This window comes from Calcarisporiella thermophila (assembly GCF_041956535.1).
Source record: "Calcarisporiella thermophila strain CBS 279.70 unplaced genomic scaffold VTP21scaffold_22, whole genome shotgun sequence".
Lineage (NCBI taxonomy): Eukaryota > Fungi > Calcarisporiellomycota > Calcarisporiellomycetes > Calcarisporiellales > Calcarisporiellaceae > Calcarisporiella > Calcarisporiella thermophila.
Genome location: NW_027192212.1, coordinates 508,426 through 523,157, shown reverse-complemented (window position 1 = coordinate 523,157; position 14,732 = coordinate 508,426). Strand labels below are relative to the sequence as shown.

Here is a 14,732-nt window from a genome sequence, read left to right as displayed (position 1 = left end):
CTAAAGAAAAATCGATCGCCAAAAGAAATTCTCACCGTAAATGCTAATTTCTTGGCGCCTTAAAGATCGCAATGTCCTCATTGTTGGCGGTGGCGAAGTGGCCTCCCTCCGCATTGCCAATTCACTTCATGCTGGAGCGAGGATTACCGTTGTCTGTCCGTCGTCCGGTCTCAACGAACAAGTGCGTGCTTACATAACATCACAGCAAGTCACCTACCGAGATCGGCCCTTCCAAGACTCGGATCTAGACGGCATGGATATGTGCTTAACAGCTATAGATGACCACGTTGAGTCTCAGCGAATCTGCGATTTGTGTCGGGAAAAGAAAATACCAGTTAACGTCGCTGATATCCCGCCAATGTGCGACTTTTATTTTGCTTCTATTCATCGAGATGGACCACTTCAAATAGCAGTTAGCACCGATGGGCAAGGCCCAAAACTCGCGTCGCTTATTCGCCGGCGAATTGCTTCCTCTCTTCCTTTAGGACTTGGCGACGCTATCACCAAAGTAGGACAGTTGAGGGCCCGGGTGCGAGAGACAGACGGATCGCACGAATCAGTGTCTAAACGGATGGGCTGGATGTCGAAGTTTTGCGAGTCTTGGACTCTAGAGGAGTTGAGAGAATTGAATGAGGAAACTATTGAGCAGCTTATGGAATATTTTCAACGGGACGAAATCCCCTCTGCCAGCTCCATTCTTAACAAGAGGGTAACAGGGGAAAAAGTGCTGGGGAAAATTATATTAGTGAATACAGCAAGCAACGAAGTATCATCCAAGGCTAAAAAACATATTGAAGAAGCAGATCTGGTGGTCGCTGATCGGAGCACCAACCCGATACTCTTCCCGATAGCAACTGGGGAGCTTCGAATTGCACCTGCCAAGGGGGAAATTCTTTCATCCAATGTTCGTTGGGTCTTGGAAGCAATTGCGCTAGGGAAGCAAGTGGTGCGAATGATAAATGGTAATCATGAGGAAGAGCTTGCCGAGTATACAAAACAAGGATTGGAGCCGTTGCTCGTCGATTTCTAGTGGAGGTGTCACCCGAGAACTATACGAATTCTCTTACTATTTAATAGAATGCTCTCATCACAAGTAATATTAGATATCTTCCGAACTGTATCATGCTGTTTTTAACTTTTTTTTTTATTACAAAATTATTAAGTATGCATTAATATACGCTTGGAAATGAATAATCTAAAAACTTTATGTGATTTGGTCCACTAGCTCTAGCAACCGTTTCTTTCCCTCATCCTCTGTGACCATGGCCTCCACCACCATCGCATCCTCTGCGGGAGTCTTCTCCTCCACCGACTATTTTGAATTATATTAAATAAATTACGGAAATGGTAGAGAAGTCAATAATCACATCGGATATATAGCCCTTGGTTTTTGCTTACACTTTCTCCGTCATCACCACGTAGTGAGCTAGTAATTTTAGCCAATGTCGTCTCAATATCATCGCACAATCTATTCACCTCCTCAGTGGCCTTTCTCTTTTTCTCCACCTGGTCTTCCAACATCATTCGGAGCGTCTCCCTCGCCTATCCATCCAATCCAAGAAGATTAGGGCCACTAAATTGCAGGGAAAGTAGATAGGCCACTTGCCTGGTGCGGACGGTATTCATTTAATAAATGGTACATGTTAATCAGAATCAAATTCATGTTATCGATCTTTTCTTTGTGCTAAGATGCGCAAAAAAAAAATCCTATGTTGAGATACATTCTCTCCTACAGTAGATAATATTTCCATTTACCTGGCTAGGGGACATTATTAAAATATCTACCAACTCCAAAAAACAGAGCAGGAGAGAATGATTGAGCTTTTTTAATTCCTTGACACGATCTACAGAAGACGTACAGCACATAAAGTCAATCTAATTTTTCCTATGAAAATTGAATTAAAAGAAATCTAAAGAATCAATGCATTATTACCTATTGCTCCGTCTGGGTAAAGCTGTTTTACGTTCATATCCTTTAGACCTAATATTTTATCTTCAACCGGCCATGTTGCTCCGAAGAGCTGGTAGCTTCCAGTGGGGGGAGGCGGCGGAGGAGGTCGTAAGGAGTCGAGATCGATGGCAGATGCCTTTGCGGAGGATTCTGAGGTGGGAGAAGAGCGAGAGGCGGATGGAGAGGAAGAGCGGAGCAAAAGTATCGCGTCATTTGTGTAGCGCTTGTAGTAATCCGGCGGCGAAGGCCAAGCGCTCTTGATATGGTCCATGATGAAGTATGATTGTAAATGATTATCAAAGTGGCCTAGATGTAGGAGAAACGCGTGGATGTGGCGCAGTCCTCCATAAGTGGAAAACTTGCCCAGGAAAAGGTTGCAAATTTCCTTTGGTAGGAGGAAGAGTGATTTGAGTACTAATAGATATCCCACAGTGATTCTCCCTAATTTGGACTCGAAGGTAAAGATACATCATTATAACTGTAAGTTATCAGTGGGTTGTTCAGAATGTTTGTTCCCAAAAGCATGTCATGGTTTGTTATATCCTACAGAGAGGCGATTTAGGCATCACCAAATGATATTTCCTAGGGATACCACTGCCTTTCTGTGCCTGCATGCTTGACATCCGCCCCTCAATCCTGGCTCTTCATGCTTCACCTGCGCAGAGGCCAATTTTTCTCATTCGGCTCCGCATAAGGTTGGTAGGCAACTAGCTTGTCTAATTGAAGTGTATATTATTTACTGGGTCAAAGTGGATTTAACTAGGAAGTGTTGTGATAACAGTGCCTTGGAAATAGAAATATTTTAAGCAATGGAAAAAAGAGTAAACCGTCTAAAATAAAAATAAAGAAAAAGCAGACAAGCAAAAATTTTTGTATATCTAGATGTGAATAGTGAAAAATAAAGTGTATGCCTGAGGGTGAATCAAGATGGCTCGTGGTAGTGAAGGAAACTAGAAATGATCAATAAATATATATAAACTGATGCATGAGTAAATTAAATGCGGGGATGAAATTAAGGCTGAGAAGGGTGTGTGCCTTCGCTAACTCGATCGAGGCTAGTCTGACTCGACATTCTTGTCGAATTCGGTCGAGGGGTATTGAATAAGTGCAAATGGTGTCTCTCGCGCGCTGCATCCATTTCAGTTGGAATAGCGAGCCCGGGTGGAGATTCCTGGTGTTCCTGGCGCGGCAATGGATACATGTGGGGGGGAGGCTGTGGAATGTCCGCTTCCGTGGCGGCTACATGTGATGAAGGTGGTGCCGAAGTGGAGTAGTCCCATGATTCGGATAAAAGTGTTTCGCTGTCTGCGTGGGCAGTTCCGGCATCAGAGCATTCCCCTTCAGTACCCGTTACATGCGTTTTAAGCGATGGGCTGGTTGAACTCGCCTTAAGCTCTTGCGGTGTCGGCTGCAGCTGTCCTGATTCCAAATAAGCGTGAGGGGGAGGGGCGGGCGGAAGCTCGAGCATCGGCATCTCCTCTCCTCCTTCCTCGCTCAAGGAGTGAGCTTGGCCTTGCATTGAGTGGCCACCCCACTCCTGCTCCTCACCAATGCCGCCAATCTCTGGCTTGAAAGGCTCCTCCCGCAAATCCGGGAATTCGTCAGTCCCAATGAAGGAACGCCTCAGAACATGGTGCTGATGATATTGCGGTAGAGACATCGAACTCCCCATCCTCTCGGTGCCAAACATTCGGTGTGACGGTGGCACAGGTGTCGAAGTGCCGCTAGATGAGTTTCCAACCCCCATGACGCCGCCAGCCACACTTAACCCCCGCCGCTCTCGCTCAAACTCCACCCATCGCTTCATCACGATCCTACTCGAGTCGAATTCGCCTTCGCCTTCGCCATGACCAGCCCCCTTCTTTTCCCCCTCTACCATGCGGGTTTGACCCCAGGAAAAATCGTCGAAATGCCAGAATGCGTAGACAGGTAGTACGAAATTCCAAATCGGGAGAGAGATCAGGTAAATAAGCATCCAGCCCTTTGGAAAAGAAAAACGAAAAAAAAAAAGATTTTATCTTATGAGATATTGAGAGACACGGTGAATATTTCAAGAAATACTTACAACATAGACGATCTTTCGTGAAGTCATCACGATCAGCACCGCAGGTAGACCCAACACCAGCGCTAAGAGAACCAAGGAAATGATCGACTGGGGACTGATGATGGTGGCAATGATCAGGTAGAGTGTGAAGCAGATCGCTGCTGGCAACACAATGGTTCCCATCAACTCCATGAACACGATGAACTGCATGGAAAAGCAAAAGGTGCCGCACAAATCCCGAACAAGCACCAGCTCCATCAAATTGTGTACCGTGGAATTGATCCATCTTCTCCGCTGCGAGAGCAACACCATGAACTCATCGGGAACCACCGTTTTGCACACGGCCTGCGGCACGAATATCATCTTCCTCTTTGGAAAAGTGCTCAGCATCAGTGTTGTCAGGTATCGATCCTCCCCGAGAAGGAGCAAATTCTTTTTATGCAACGTGTCGACGACATTTTCTGAATATTTGACGATGATATCCGGGTTCGAGAGAATCGGGACCCAGTAACCATCCGGCCCCTTTGGGGCCTTGATACGATACATACTGAAACAGCCAGGAAGACAAGTGACACCACCGAAAACAGATTCGAAGGCCTTGGAGAGATGGTGCGAGATATAATACTCAAAGACTGCGTGAAGAGGAAAATAAGAAGAGATACCGTGAGCTATCACACATACACTCAGTAGGATCTATTCCCTTGTTGATTTACCTTGAATCATGGTCACCCAACTACTTGTCTTATTTCCGATCTTAGTCTCACCACACAATCCCATCACTTCATGATCTCGCTCCATACACGACACCATGCGTGACAGGGAATCAGGGAAAACTTTGGTGTCAGCGTCGACCTATAACGGTGGAAATTGGAGGAGAGGAAAGGGTAGAGCAAGATTATGAAAATTGAACATTGTAAGGTCAAAAATGCTCCATACTCACCATCAACAAAATCTCATAGTGATCTGCGCTGACCCCCGCTATTTGCCAGACGGCATTGAACAGCTCATATTCAAACCGCGTCATGCGTTCATCGAACATGACTTTTTGTAAAAAGTTCATCAGCATCACCTGACTGTCCCGCTTTCCTCGATTGCCGGGTTTAGCTTGATCTTGCTCCTCAGGGGTCCCGCATTTTGCAATCAGCACCATTGGAACCCGCTGCTGCTTGGATTTGCGAACCGTATGTTTGTCATACTTGTAGAACCCGGCAAACACCTTGGCCATGTTGTGGCGCTTTGCTCCATCCGCAATGGCAACATAAGACTCGGCTTGAATTTGGTCGGCAGGGGTGAGCAAGTCCTCCATCATGGAAAGTACGATGTCGGGCGTCGCGAGGTCATTTCCTGCACCCTTCACCATGCCATCCGCAATGACTACGAGCAATTTATGACTGTTAGGGTAGTCTGTGGTGGCGAGAGAGTCAAGCGTGGTGCGTATGCCCTCTTCACCCTCCGAGTAACATGTCACGAGACACATTGTGTGCAGCAGCGGGAATCCGTGTGGTTGAAAATCGGGGGGCGGCTGCGGGACTACATGAGGGGAGAGTGGGAAGGGACACGAGGAAGAAGGTGGGGTGCCGCTTGCTTCGAGATCGTGCGAGGTTATAAGTTTATCTTTCGCACGCATGTGGGGTGTTTGAGGCGGGGTACTTCCTCGACTCGTGGGGTTGTCCCAGATCCCACTCATTCTCGGGCTAGCACACGGACTTTCTCCCCCAAGATAAAAGCTATTCGATCTACTCGCGTTTCCACCGCCAAAACCGATGGACGACGAATTCGGCTTAAAGGAGGACATACTCTCTCCGTACATCCGCATTCCATACGAGCTATAACGGGATGATTTGGGCACAATGGTACTTCCCACGCGACTGCTTGGACGGATTTGGGCTGCAGGGTCATTGATGGAGCGCGACCATTGCTCAATCTCCTCCTCACGCCTGCGGCGCTCCTCACGAGAGCCCTTTTTGAAGGAACCAAGACGCCACGAAAGGAACCATCCAAAGATTACCTAGGGGCCGATGCACAAAAAAATAAGGTCCAAAAAACCGTAAGCCTATCTCACTCTGAGAACTCATACAACAATCAACACTCAGACTTACCGCTAACACGAACTTTGAAACGACCACGCCCAAGATCACCACCAACATGAGATACAGGACGACGTCTGAAGCAAGGCAGCCCATTGTCTTCGCCTCAATAACGCCAACGCGAATGATATCGCTTAAGCAATCGGCGATCTGGCGCTGATTCGAGTTGAGGAAGGAGAGAGTGGAATCTTTGCCGATCATGACACTCGTCTGTTGAGGATTCGTGAGATTAAGCATGAATTGGGGAATGTCGAAGATCTCCTGTGGGAGCCACTTCAGCAGGTCAAGATTCAGAACATCACTGGAGAGGATGGAGGAGTAAGTTGAAGAAAAGTAAAACATTAGTGTATAAGCAACTAGAAAGGATGCGTGACCCGCCATAAACAGGAAAATAGAGCCTTACTTGTTATACACAATGAAATTCTTGCGGTGGGTTTCCAATTCCTCCCACCTATAGAAGAGCTCTCCTATCGGCTTCAGTTTGTAGTATGCCATCCGAGCATCGAAAGAGGTATGACATCCGATCCTTTCAGGATTTGCCTGCGGATCTGGCTCTGGAGGGTTTTCGCGATCAAAATACACACAGGGAAAATAGTTTGGCACCCTCCCATTTGCGTCTTGGTTCCACTGCACGCCTTGTTTAACCTTGAGCACACCCAGGCAATGATTGTTGACATTTTGGAAGAGAAACGAGATATCCTTGCCACTTGCGTTAGCAAATGGGAATGGGTTTGTGTCGGCATTGAGCTCAGGGGTAATGGGATGCTGGAAGGAGTCAAGTTGATACGCATCACCATTAATCACAATCATTCCAGGTCCAACCTTGCTAGCATGCACACGATTTGAATGCGTACATGCCGTCTGTGTGAATCCGAAAGACAAAAAGCCGACCGCAGCACTCAGCAGCAAAATGATGGTAATAAGACCCATTTTCTCACGCCATGCACGCTGAACAGGCGGCGTTCTTTTGCCGCATGCCGAGAGTAGAAAGGGAGGAGCGTAAAATGTAACGGCATAATAGAACACTTTCCAGAGGGAGCATGCCCGCTCTCCCCCTGCATGTTTGCCCACAGCGCCTACGCTGTCCTTCCGCTTTCGCTGTGTTCTTCGCACACTGCGTTCCCGCCCCAGCACACTTTTGCCTCGTTTTATAGGTGGCCCGTTCCGCGCCACGCCTATTGGGCTTGTCCCGTCGTGGATGGGATTACCATCGAGGTGCATGGTTCGATTGATGTAGTGAAAACGAGGGTTTGTCGAGTCAACACGTTGCCGTTCCGGCCGGGTTAATGAACGCTGGCGCCTAGCTCCTATTGCACCTCTGCCAGTTGAGGCCTCAAGATCATGATCGTTGGTATCGAGGGCATGTTCATCGGGTGAGCGATCGCTTGGGTTCATCTTCCAATATTAGGTCAATGGAATATGGACCAAGGATTGTTTCACTCTAATAAATATTAATGAGGAAATATCTAGATAGGAGGGGATGAAAGGGAAGGAGGGGGTAGGACCAGACGGTGGATAAGATGGAGGGAATGGCGGTGAAGTAGTGGGAACGGTATTATTAGAGGAGGAGGAAAAGAGTCTATGGTGAATTTGGGAAAAGAAAACAAATGGACAAAGCAGTTGAAGAAAGTAAGCTTAAAACAGAAATTATTTATTAAAAAGATATGGATAAAAGATGCTGTCCGAGAAAAATAATAAAAGACATGGGCAATTAGCGATCGCCTTTCGGTTCATTGGTGTACAAACGGTCCAAAATTTGAGAGGCTGCCAACCCGGAACCCCTCCGTATAGATTTCAGATTGTTTCTTTTGCTCTGATACTTGACTCGGGAAAAGGGCCAAGGAATATTTTTTTGACGTGAAAGCGGATAAAATGGTGCAAAGCTTGGGAGCTTGTAAGCATGGTTGTGCTGGCTGGATGAAAGTATCAACCGCTGCCCATGGCCTAGCGAGCTTTGGAAAGGTACAGGTGAAGACCTTATGAGCTATCACTTTTCTGGCAAAACCCTGTCACTACCATTTATGTGCCCCCCCCTCCCCCAAGGTCTACTTTAACATATCGCTCTAACAGTCGGCAGTTATCCTTTGTTCCAGTGGAGATACATTAGCACCGTTTATGAACGCTCTAAGCGTTCCAGTGTTGGCCAACACTAGCTGATCCGTTTTTCTTCGCACCACGCAGTACTACTTGAACTCGAAAATTAAATGAGGTGATAAGCGGCGTAAGAAAAGCCACAGAATGTAAACAAATCAGAGCACAGGTGGGGTGGAAATACGAGAAAATTTCAAAGAGAACAGGGTGACTGCTCTTTCAAGAGATATATTTCCAACTTTGCTAACAAAGAATAAAAAGCTTATATATAATACATTCTATGGAAAAGAAAAATGAAGAAATAAATAGAGGAATTTTAGATAAAAAGGTGGCGACAGAGGGTGGAAGGGAAAGAGGTTGAAAAGTAAAAGAAGAAAAAAGAAAAAGAAAGGCTTCAGAGAAGAAAAGAGAAAAGGGGGTATATAGTGTCCAGATCTAGGTGGAAGATATATATCAAGTGTAAATTACAGAAAATACTTTTATAGTTACGACGATGGATAGAGGGTGCTCGCCACCTCGCTCTCCATTACATTTTCAAATCCCACACCAAACTGCACCTTTTCCCACACGTCCATACCATCCCCAATGGTCGAAGGAGGGGGGAGAACAAACTTGACTTCCATCAAATCCTTGACACAATCCGTGTGTCTGACTTTTCGCCTATGCGATAGGGTGAAAAACCGTAGCGCGGGAGAAGGTGAGGGGGAGGTTGGGGGGCTTGGGGGGCTTAAGCAGGCCATGTAGGCATCCCAAGAATCCTTTGTGGAGGCTAGCGATCTTATGTTTGTGATGGTGGGGGTTGGCGGGGGCGTGAGAGGTTCAGAGGGTGAAGAAAGACTATGAAGATTGGGCGATGAAGAGGATTTCTCAAGATACTACAAGCCCGATTTAAGCGTTAGAATCCTTAAGGTAGAGCACAACAGGGGGGGAAGGGCACTAAGTTACCTTTGGATCTTGCTGCTTCTTTTTACGTCTCGTGCTAAGCACTTTCCATACGGTAGGCGCCATGGGTATTGTTTACGCTATCACCATTCCAAGCTGTACTTAAGTCGAATTTGTGTTTCAAGAATGAGTAGCGTTATAGCGAACTCGTCCAATAATGCTGTCGGCGGCCGCAACTATGAAGCTAGAAAGGAAGGCTTGTCCGATTTCGAGAGCTAGAGACAATTGCAGGCGATGGAATCAGGCCAACGGCAGTATTCCCTGGTGGGTCGAGAGAGGACGGGAAGGGAGAACAAGGAATGCAGAAGGCCTCCAGGAACAGAAAAGAATAGAAAACATCTGAGACCCGGTTCTGCGCACTGATTGGTGCCATCTTACAACAACCGATGGCGCAGTCGTTTCTCTCCGCACGTGGGCGGAGTTAGCAGGGGCTGGCCAGCCTGATGGTGTAATTCCCAGGCGTACGGCACAAAGCTCTTTTGGAAGAGCGTGCTTGGTGCGAGCGATTTTATTCATCTTCAACTCGCGTGGGCGAGGCCCAGCGGCTAGGTGTCGAGCGCACGTCGGCCGGCAGACCCAAGCCACCCGGTTTCAGGACCATGGCACAGCCTGACGGATTCCCTCGCTTTTTCTCACAGCCAAGATTGGCCCGCACAAAAACGGGATAACTCCCCTCTATTCAATTTATACACGTTTTACGGTGGTTGTTCTCGTGACTTGGGAGATCGCGCTCAGTTCACGCAGAGGTGGGCAAGCCCCTATTCGAAGCGAGCGGTCAAGAGGAGGGGCGCCCCCTGAAGAGCTTAATCTAAATCAGCACAGAGTTCTCGAACCACATGTATCAATATAATGAAATACTTTGATGTAAGACATTTTTCTTTTTTTCCAAACGCCCATTCTCGGATATAAAATCCTTCTCCTCCACACTGGAACTTTCCCCTTTTCAACCCCCTCGCCCCTCTCCCACCTTGATTCTCTTGCTTGGACGCTTCTCTGGAAGTTTCTGCTTGCATTCAACAAACAATAAACAATATTTCTGACAGCTTTATCATTCATAAGACCCAGCATTTCAAACTTCATTTGCACTGCACACTCACCACGAACAACAATGAATACTCAGGATCAAAGGCAGGTGCCTCAGCCAGTCCATCCGCTCGAAATCAACCCAGCCGCCCTCCTCTCTGATAAGGAGCAGGTCGTCGTGACCACGGTCACGCCCCCACAGTCTCCAACCGCAAGCAGGAAAGAGCCACACACGCGAAGAAGAGTCCTTGTGTGCTGGGACAACAGCTCTGATTGCAACTCGATGGTCGAGTGGGCCATTGCAAACGTGCTAACGGACTCTGACCACGTAGTCCTTGCTACGGTGATGGACGTGCAAGAAAGCACTTATATGCATGTGAATTTTGGACAGGAGGTAAGCTGACAGGCGCTGTGGTTTATTTTATTCCGTTAAACACATTTATCAACGCATCACCCACGGTCCTTTAGGCTTCTGTGGGGCGCCAAGGATACGGAAGGAGACTGAGCGTCGAAGAACGTGAGGAGGCTGTAGAACTTCTCAAACCAGTCGTAGATCGTTTGAACTCTAAAGGGGTATGTATGGTCGATTGCTAGTACAATTTCCTGCTTCTTTTTTATTTTCTTTTTGGGTACAATGCTTCCTCTCCTGAGGTTCTAACCCCTCACCCAACCCCAAACAATAGGTCACAGCCCAAATACACGTCCTTAAGGGAGATGCTCGAGAAAAGCTACTTCAATTGTCGCGAGATATCCGTGCCGATATTGTGATCGTTGGCTCTCGAGGGTTAGGTACCTTCAAACGCCTTCTTGGAAGTGTCAGCGACTATCTCGTGCGCAACTGCACATGTCCAGTCATAGTGACAAAAGTGAAGCAGCTTACCCCATCTCCGGCGCAGGGGCGAAGGAAATCACTGCTCGAAACCCTTTTTTAGTCATCTTTTCTTTTACACTGTTGTGCACAAGCGCGGTTGTTTATTCTTTTTCAACCCAACCGCTTTATTTTTATTTCTCTCTTGTTTGTATTCCATTTAGGTAGGACTTTTTGAGTGACATTGGACAATATTTGATTTTATTAATGGCATAATTGTTTTCATTTTCACTTTATTTCCTTTACCCGCATTTCCCTGCCTATCAGCCCATTCAAATATAATTTTCAACTATATGAATAACTTCAAACTTTTCGCATATCACCTCTTGCTTGAAAAGTTTAAGAGTAAGACATCAATGGAGCGACTAGAATCATAGATGCCTGTGCATCTGTTCTAGGCAATTCACTGTTTCGATGCTACCAGAGTAGAAGGCAAACGTTTAAAATTTTTCACACAACAGGAAGTTTTCTTGGTCGTGACTGCCAATTTGATCCAGAGTTCTTAAGTTCTTCTTGAGGACATAGTCTACTCCAAGAACCTCTTCAATTTGAGCGTTTCACATAAAAGTCGAAAAGCTGTTATCAGAAACATCAATTCAGAATGACTTCATTTTATCATTGAGGTCTCATGTGCACTTTGCTATTTATGTCCCTTTTGGAAAAACGAATACACAAAGTTAGTTTGCAAACAAAATATGCTTAAACTAAGAATAAAATTGATGTAGGAGGGGAGAGAAAGAAACAATTAAAATTCAGCAATAGATAGGGAATAGAAGATCCCTATGCCCTCCAGGTGGTAACTAGTATAAATCCAAAAAAAAGCATTACTAATTTAGTTATTACAATATACCTAATGCGTTATGACCTCTGGAATAGAAAGGGATTTGAATCAAGTAAAATGGTTTGGAAGCAAGCGCTTGATCTGAGGCCTTATATTGGCTATAAAGGTTCAACATACGACAAAGGATTATATTAAAGCCATGTCAATTTCCACACATACGGTATAGCTGCTATGCTGATGCAAAAGAGAAAAATCAATAATAATGAGATCGGCCATTCCTCAAAAAATAAAAGTATTTATTTAGATAGATAGATAGATGATGACAAGAAATATTGTAGTTTGATTATATATGGTATGAGTGACTAGTTAGATAGTAAAGTACGGTAATTGAAAGGGGTATTGATATACGAGCATCAGATAATAAAATTTAAATTGAGAAAAGAATGGGTAGCGGCCAGGGAATATTATCTTTTAATTTTTGGGTGTCCATTTTTATTATTACTGGTTCCCTTGACTTTGGCGTTCAACTCATCTCCGCCGACTATCAAGCTGGTTACCTGTTTCTCAGTCGATACAGAGACAGTATAGCCATTGCAGTTATATTTGACACGAGTTTTTCCGCTAGGCCACGTTACAAAGATATTGGGCATTGGTTGGATTTGAATGGGTAATTGAGGGCAGGAAGGAAGGCTCTGTTAGACAACTTAGGAGGGATGAATATGGCAACTAGTGAAGAAAATGGAACGGGAAGGAAACGGATTAGGAGGATTATGAAACGTTTACTTCGTGTCCTTTTATAAACAAAATACTGACCAGGCGAGGGTAACCAAGGCCCAGCCCCCAGCGCTCCTAAAATCTTGGCTGGCTCACCAAATCAAGCGAATTCGCGACTTTGTAAGTATTAAATAGGGCTTACAATGACACGAATCGCCAACCTTTCTTTTCTACCTTCCTTCCTACTGGCCAGCTGAACATCTGACATACGGCCGCAATACTTTCACGCAAAAAGTCTGTCATAGAAGAGTTGACTTGTATGGCGAAGGTTGCCAAACCCATTTGGCATTTTATGAGGTGGGGTGACTAATATAAACGCACCCAACAAGCTCCTTAAACATCTCAAAAATAAATCATAATTTATTTCCCAGAACTCAAGCGCCTGGTCTGTTGTTCTACAAAGGTTTTCATGGTTCACCCCAGGCCCGCTATTGGTTTGGTAGAGATTTCAAATTCGGATCGGCACTTGGAGGCAACAAGAGGCAATTTCCGAAATTGAACTACCCACTGGACCAATCGTAAACTCACGAAAAATAGTCGAGAACTTGACCTAGAGTTGTATGTAAGTGGGGCAACTTGGTGGAGAGGGTGGTTTGGGGTTATCATCTGTCAATTGCTATCCGACTATGAAAAACCCATTCACCTTTAAGAAACCTGGAGCAAATAAGGTGACGGCCGACGTCACACCTCTCATCACCAAGAAAAAGGCAAAGAGAAAGGACAAAGCGCCCGGGAACCAGGAGTCTAAGCAGGTTCTCTGCGTTTTCATTCGTATGAATATCTAGCTGTGTCCTCGTTTCAACCCACCTCGACTTATTTCTATTTATTGTTGGTCCTTTCTATATTGAGTTTCAGATATAGTACATGTATTTGCTTTCTTCTCGTTGAATCTATTTGTTCTCATTCAGTATTTTAACTTTCAATTAATTGCTTCAGCTTTTCACAATAAATTAGCAACTGTTTTATTTTCGTCTAATAAATTGTTAGTTTAAAACCATCCTTCGTACCCCGTTGGCATGTTATATTATTGATATTCAACGACTCCTACTGGGCCTATTTTCACCTCCAGATTATAGATTCAGGTATAAATGTGAGAGAAAATACTTGCCGCCGCTACGGGGCATTGTTTAATTGCTAGGTGAATTGGAAGGTTATTTATACTGCTCTCAACAGCTGGGATTTGAAAAGCCTGGAGTAGAAAGTCTGGAATTAATTTTATTTGATAAACAGAAAGGTTGAGTTTTTACAATCGTATCTCTGAAATGCAAAAAAGAGGTATATGAAATACAGAACAAAATGTAATGTAAGCTTAGGAAAAACACCCCATCAACCATGCAGAGAAGGGTGAGAAGAGAAGAAGAGAAAAAAATGCAATGAGGTGCTAGCTAAGTGAGTGAGGGGAGGAAAGAGCCAAGAAGTGAACTCAAGACTCAGGACTTTGATCTTTGTCCTTTTGCTGGGGTATTTTTTGCCCCCGTGGAGCTCGCTTCTGGCACACCAATACGAACTTTAGCCAAGACAACTTGAACCTGATTAGAAACGGAGACCGTGTAGCCATTACAATCGTATCTAGTTTCTTTCTGTCCTTTAGGGCATGTGGCAAAGATATTCGGCATCTTGTTGTTTGGAGGATTGAAGAAAAAGAGATATGCTTTAAAAAGGTTAGAGATAGCGATATTAAAAAAAAGGAATAGAAAATGAGTTGACGTTTTCTGAATGCGACGCGAAAAATCACCAAATATATATACTCCAACAATTAATCATCCTGTCAATAGAGTGGCGTAGCAAATTTCCCATAGACGGATTTTTACTGGTGCAGGAGGGGGCGGAAATTCGGGGCCCTAGGTGGGAGGATGATTTAGAATCTATTCTTGTGTATGTGGCTCCATTTGGTCGCATTTTGGCCGCAGGCAAACTATTGGCGGCTCAGCCCGCTGCTTTTCGGAAAGAGCTTAACACAAACTCTCATTAAAAATCGTCTTTTATGGTGTTATGTGATAACTTCAAACTGTATTCAGGATATATCCAACAAGCTTGAGTTGAGTACTACTAAATTAGGTGGCCTGGCCCACTCTCTTATCAGAGATTCAAGAGGCCGATCAAGTAGATTATTTGCCTTTTGCGGAGAATCTCAGTACTCACACGCCATTGGCCATTGAAAACTCTCAAAA

General features: G+C 45.2%; 5 protein-coding genes across 5 annotated transcripts; 2 read left to right on the top strand and 3 right to left on the bottom strand.

The window, feature by feature from the left end:
- Window positions 1-40: 40 nt before the first annotated feature.
- VTP21DRAFT_5533 (uncharacterized protein) lies at window positions 41-1,030 on the top strand (the record flags this gene model as incomplete). Its single annotated transcript, XM_069396065.1, has 1 exon — window positions 41-1,030. The coding sequence occupies one exon, from the start codon at window positions 41-43 to the stop codon at window positions 1,028-1,030; it is 990 nt and encodes a 329-aa protein (XP_069248101.1).
- A 174-nt stretch (window positions 1,031-1,204) lies between these two features.
- VTP21DRAFT_5532 (uncharacterized protein) lies at window positions 1,205-2,222 on the bottom strand (the record flags this gene model as incomplete). The annotated part of the gene is made up of 5 exons (XM_069396064.1): window positions 1,205-1,312; window positions 1,399-1,542; window positions 1,607-1,684; window positions 1,756-1,844; window positions 1,934-2,222. The coding sequence occupies 5 exons, from the start codon at window positions 2,220-2,222 to the stop codon at window positions 1,205-1,207; spliced, it is 708 nt and encodes a 235-aa protein (XP_069248100.1).
- Window positions 2,223-2,963: 741 nt separating this feature from the next.
- Window positions 2,964-7,477, bottom strand: VTP21DRAFT_5531 (uncharacterized protein; the record flags this gene model as incomplete). Its single annotated transcript, XM_069396063.1, has 6 exons — window positions 2,964-3,932; window positions 4,017-4,627; window positions 4,709-4,847; window positions 4,936-6,003; window positions 6,095-6,383; window positions 6,486-7,477. The coding sequence occupies 6 exons, from the start codon at window positions 7,475-7,477 to the stop codon at window positions 2,964-2,966; spliced, it is 4,068 nt and encodes a 1,355-aa protein (XP_069248099.1).
- Window positions 7,478-8,658: 1,181 nt separating this feature from the next.
- VTP21DRAFT_5530 (uncharacterized protein) lies at window positions 8,659-9,181 on the bottom strand (the record flags this gene model as incomplete). Its single annotated transcript, XM_069396062.1, has 2 exons — window positions 8,659-9,048; window positions 9,119-9,181. 2 exons carry the CDS (start codon window positions 9,179-9,181, stop codon window positions 8,659-8,661), a joined length of 453 nt encoding a protein of 150 aa, XP_069248098.1.
- Window positions 9,182-10,223: 1,042 nt separating this feature from the next.
- VTP21DRAFT_5529 (uncharacterized protein) lies at window positions 10,224-11,070 on the top strand (the record flags this gene model as incomplete). Its single annotated transcript, XM_069396060.1, has 3 exons — window positions 10,224-10,532; window positions 10,607-10,711; window positions 10,822-11,070. The coding sequence occupies 3 exons, from the start codon at window positions 10,224-10,226 to the stop codon at window positions 11,068-11,070; spliced, it is 663 nt and encodes a 220-aa protein (XP_069248097.1).
- Window positions 11,071-14,732: the final 3,662 nt, after the last annotated feature.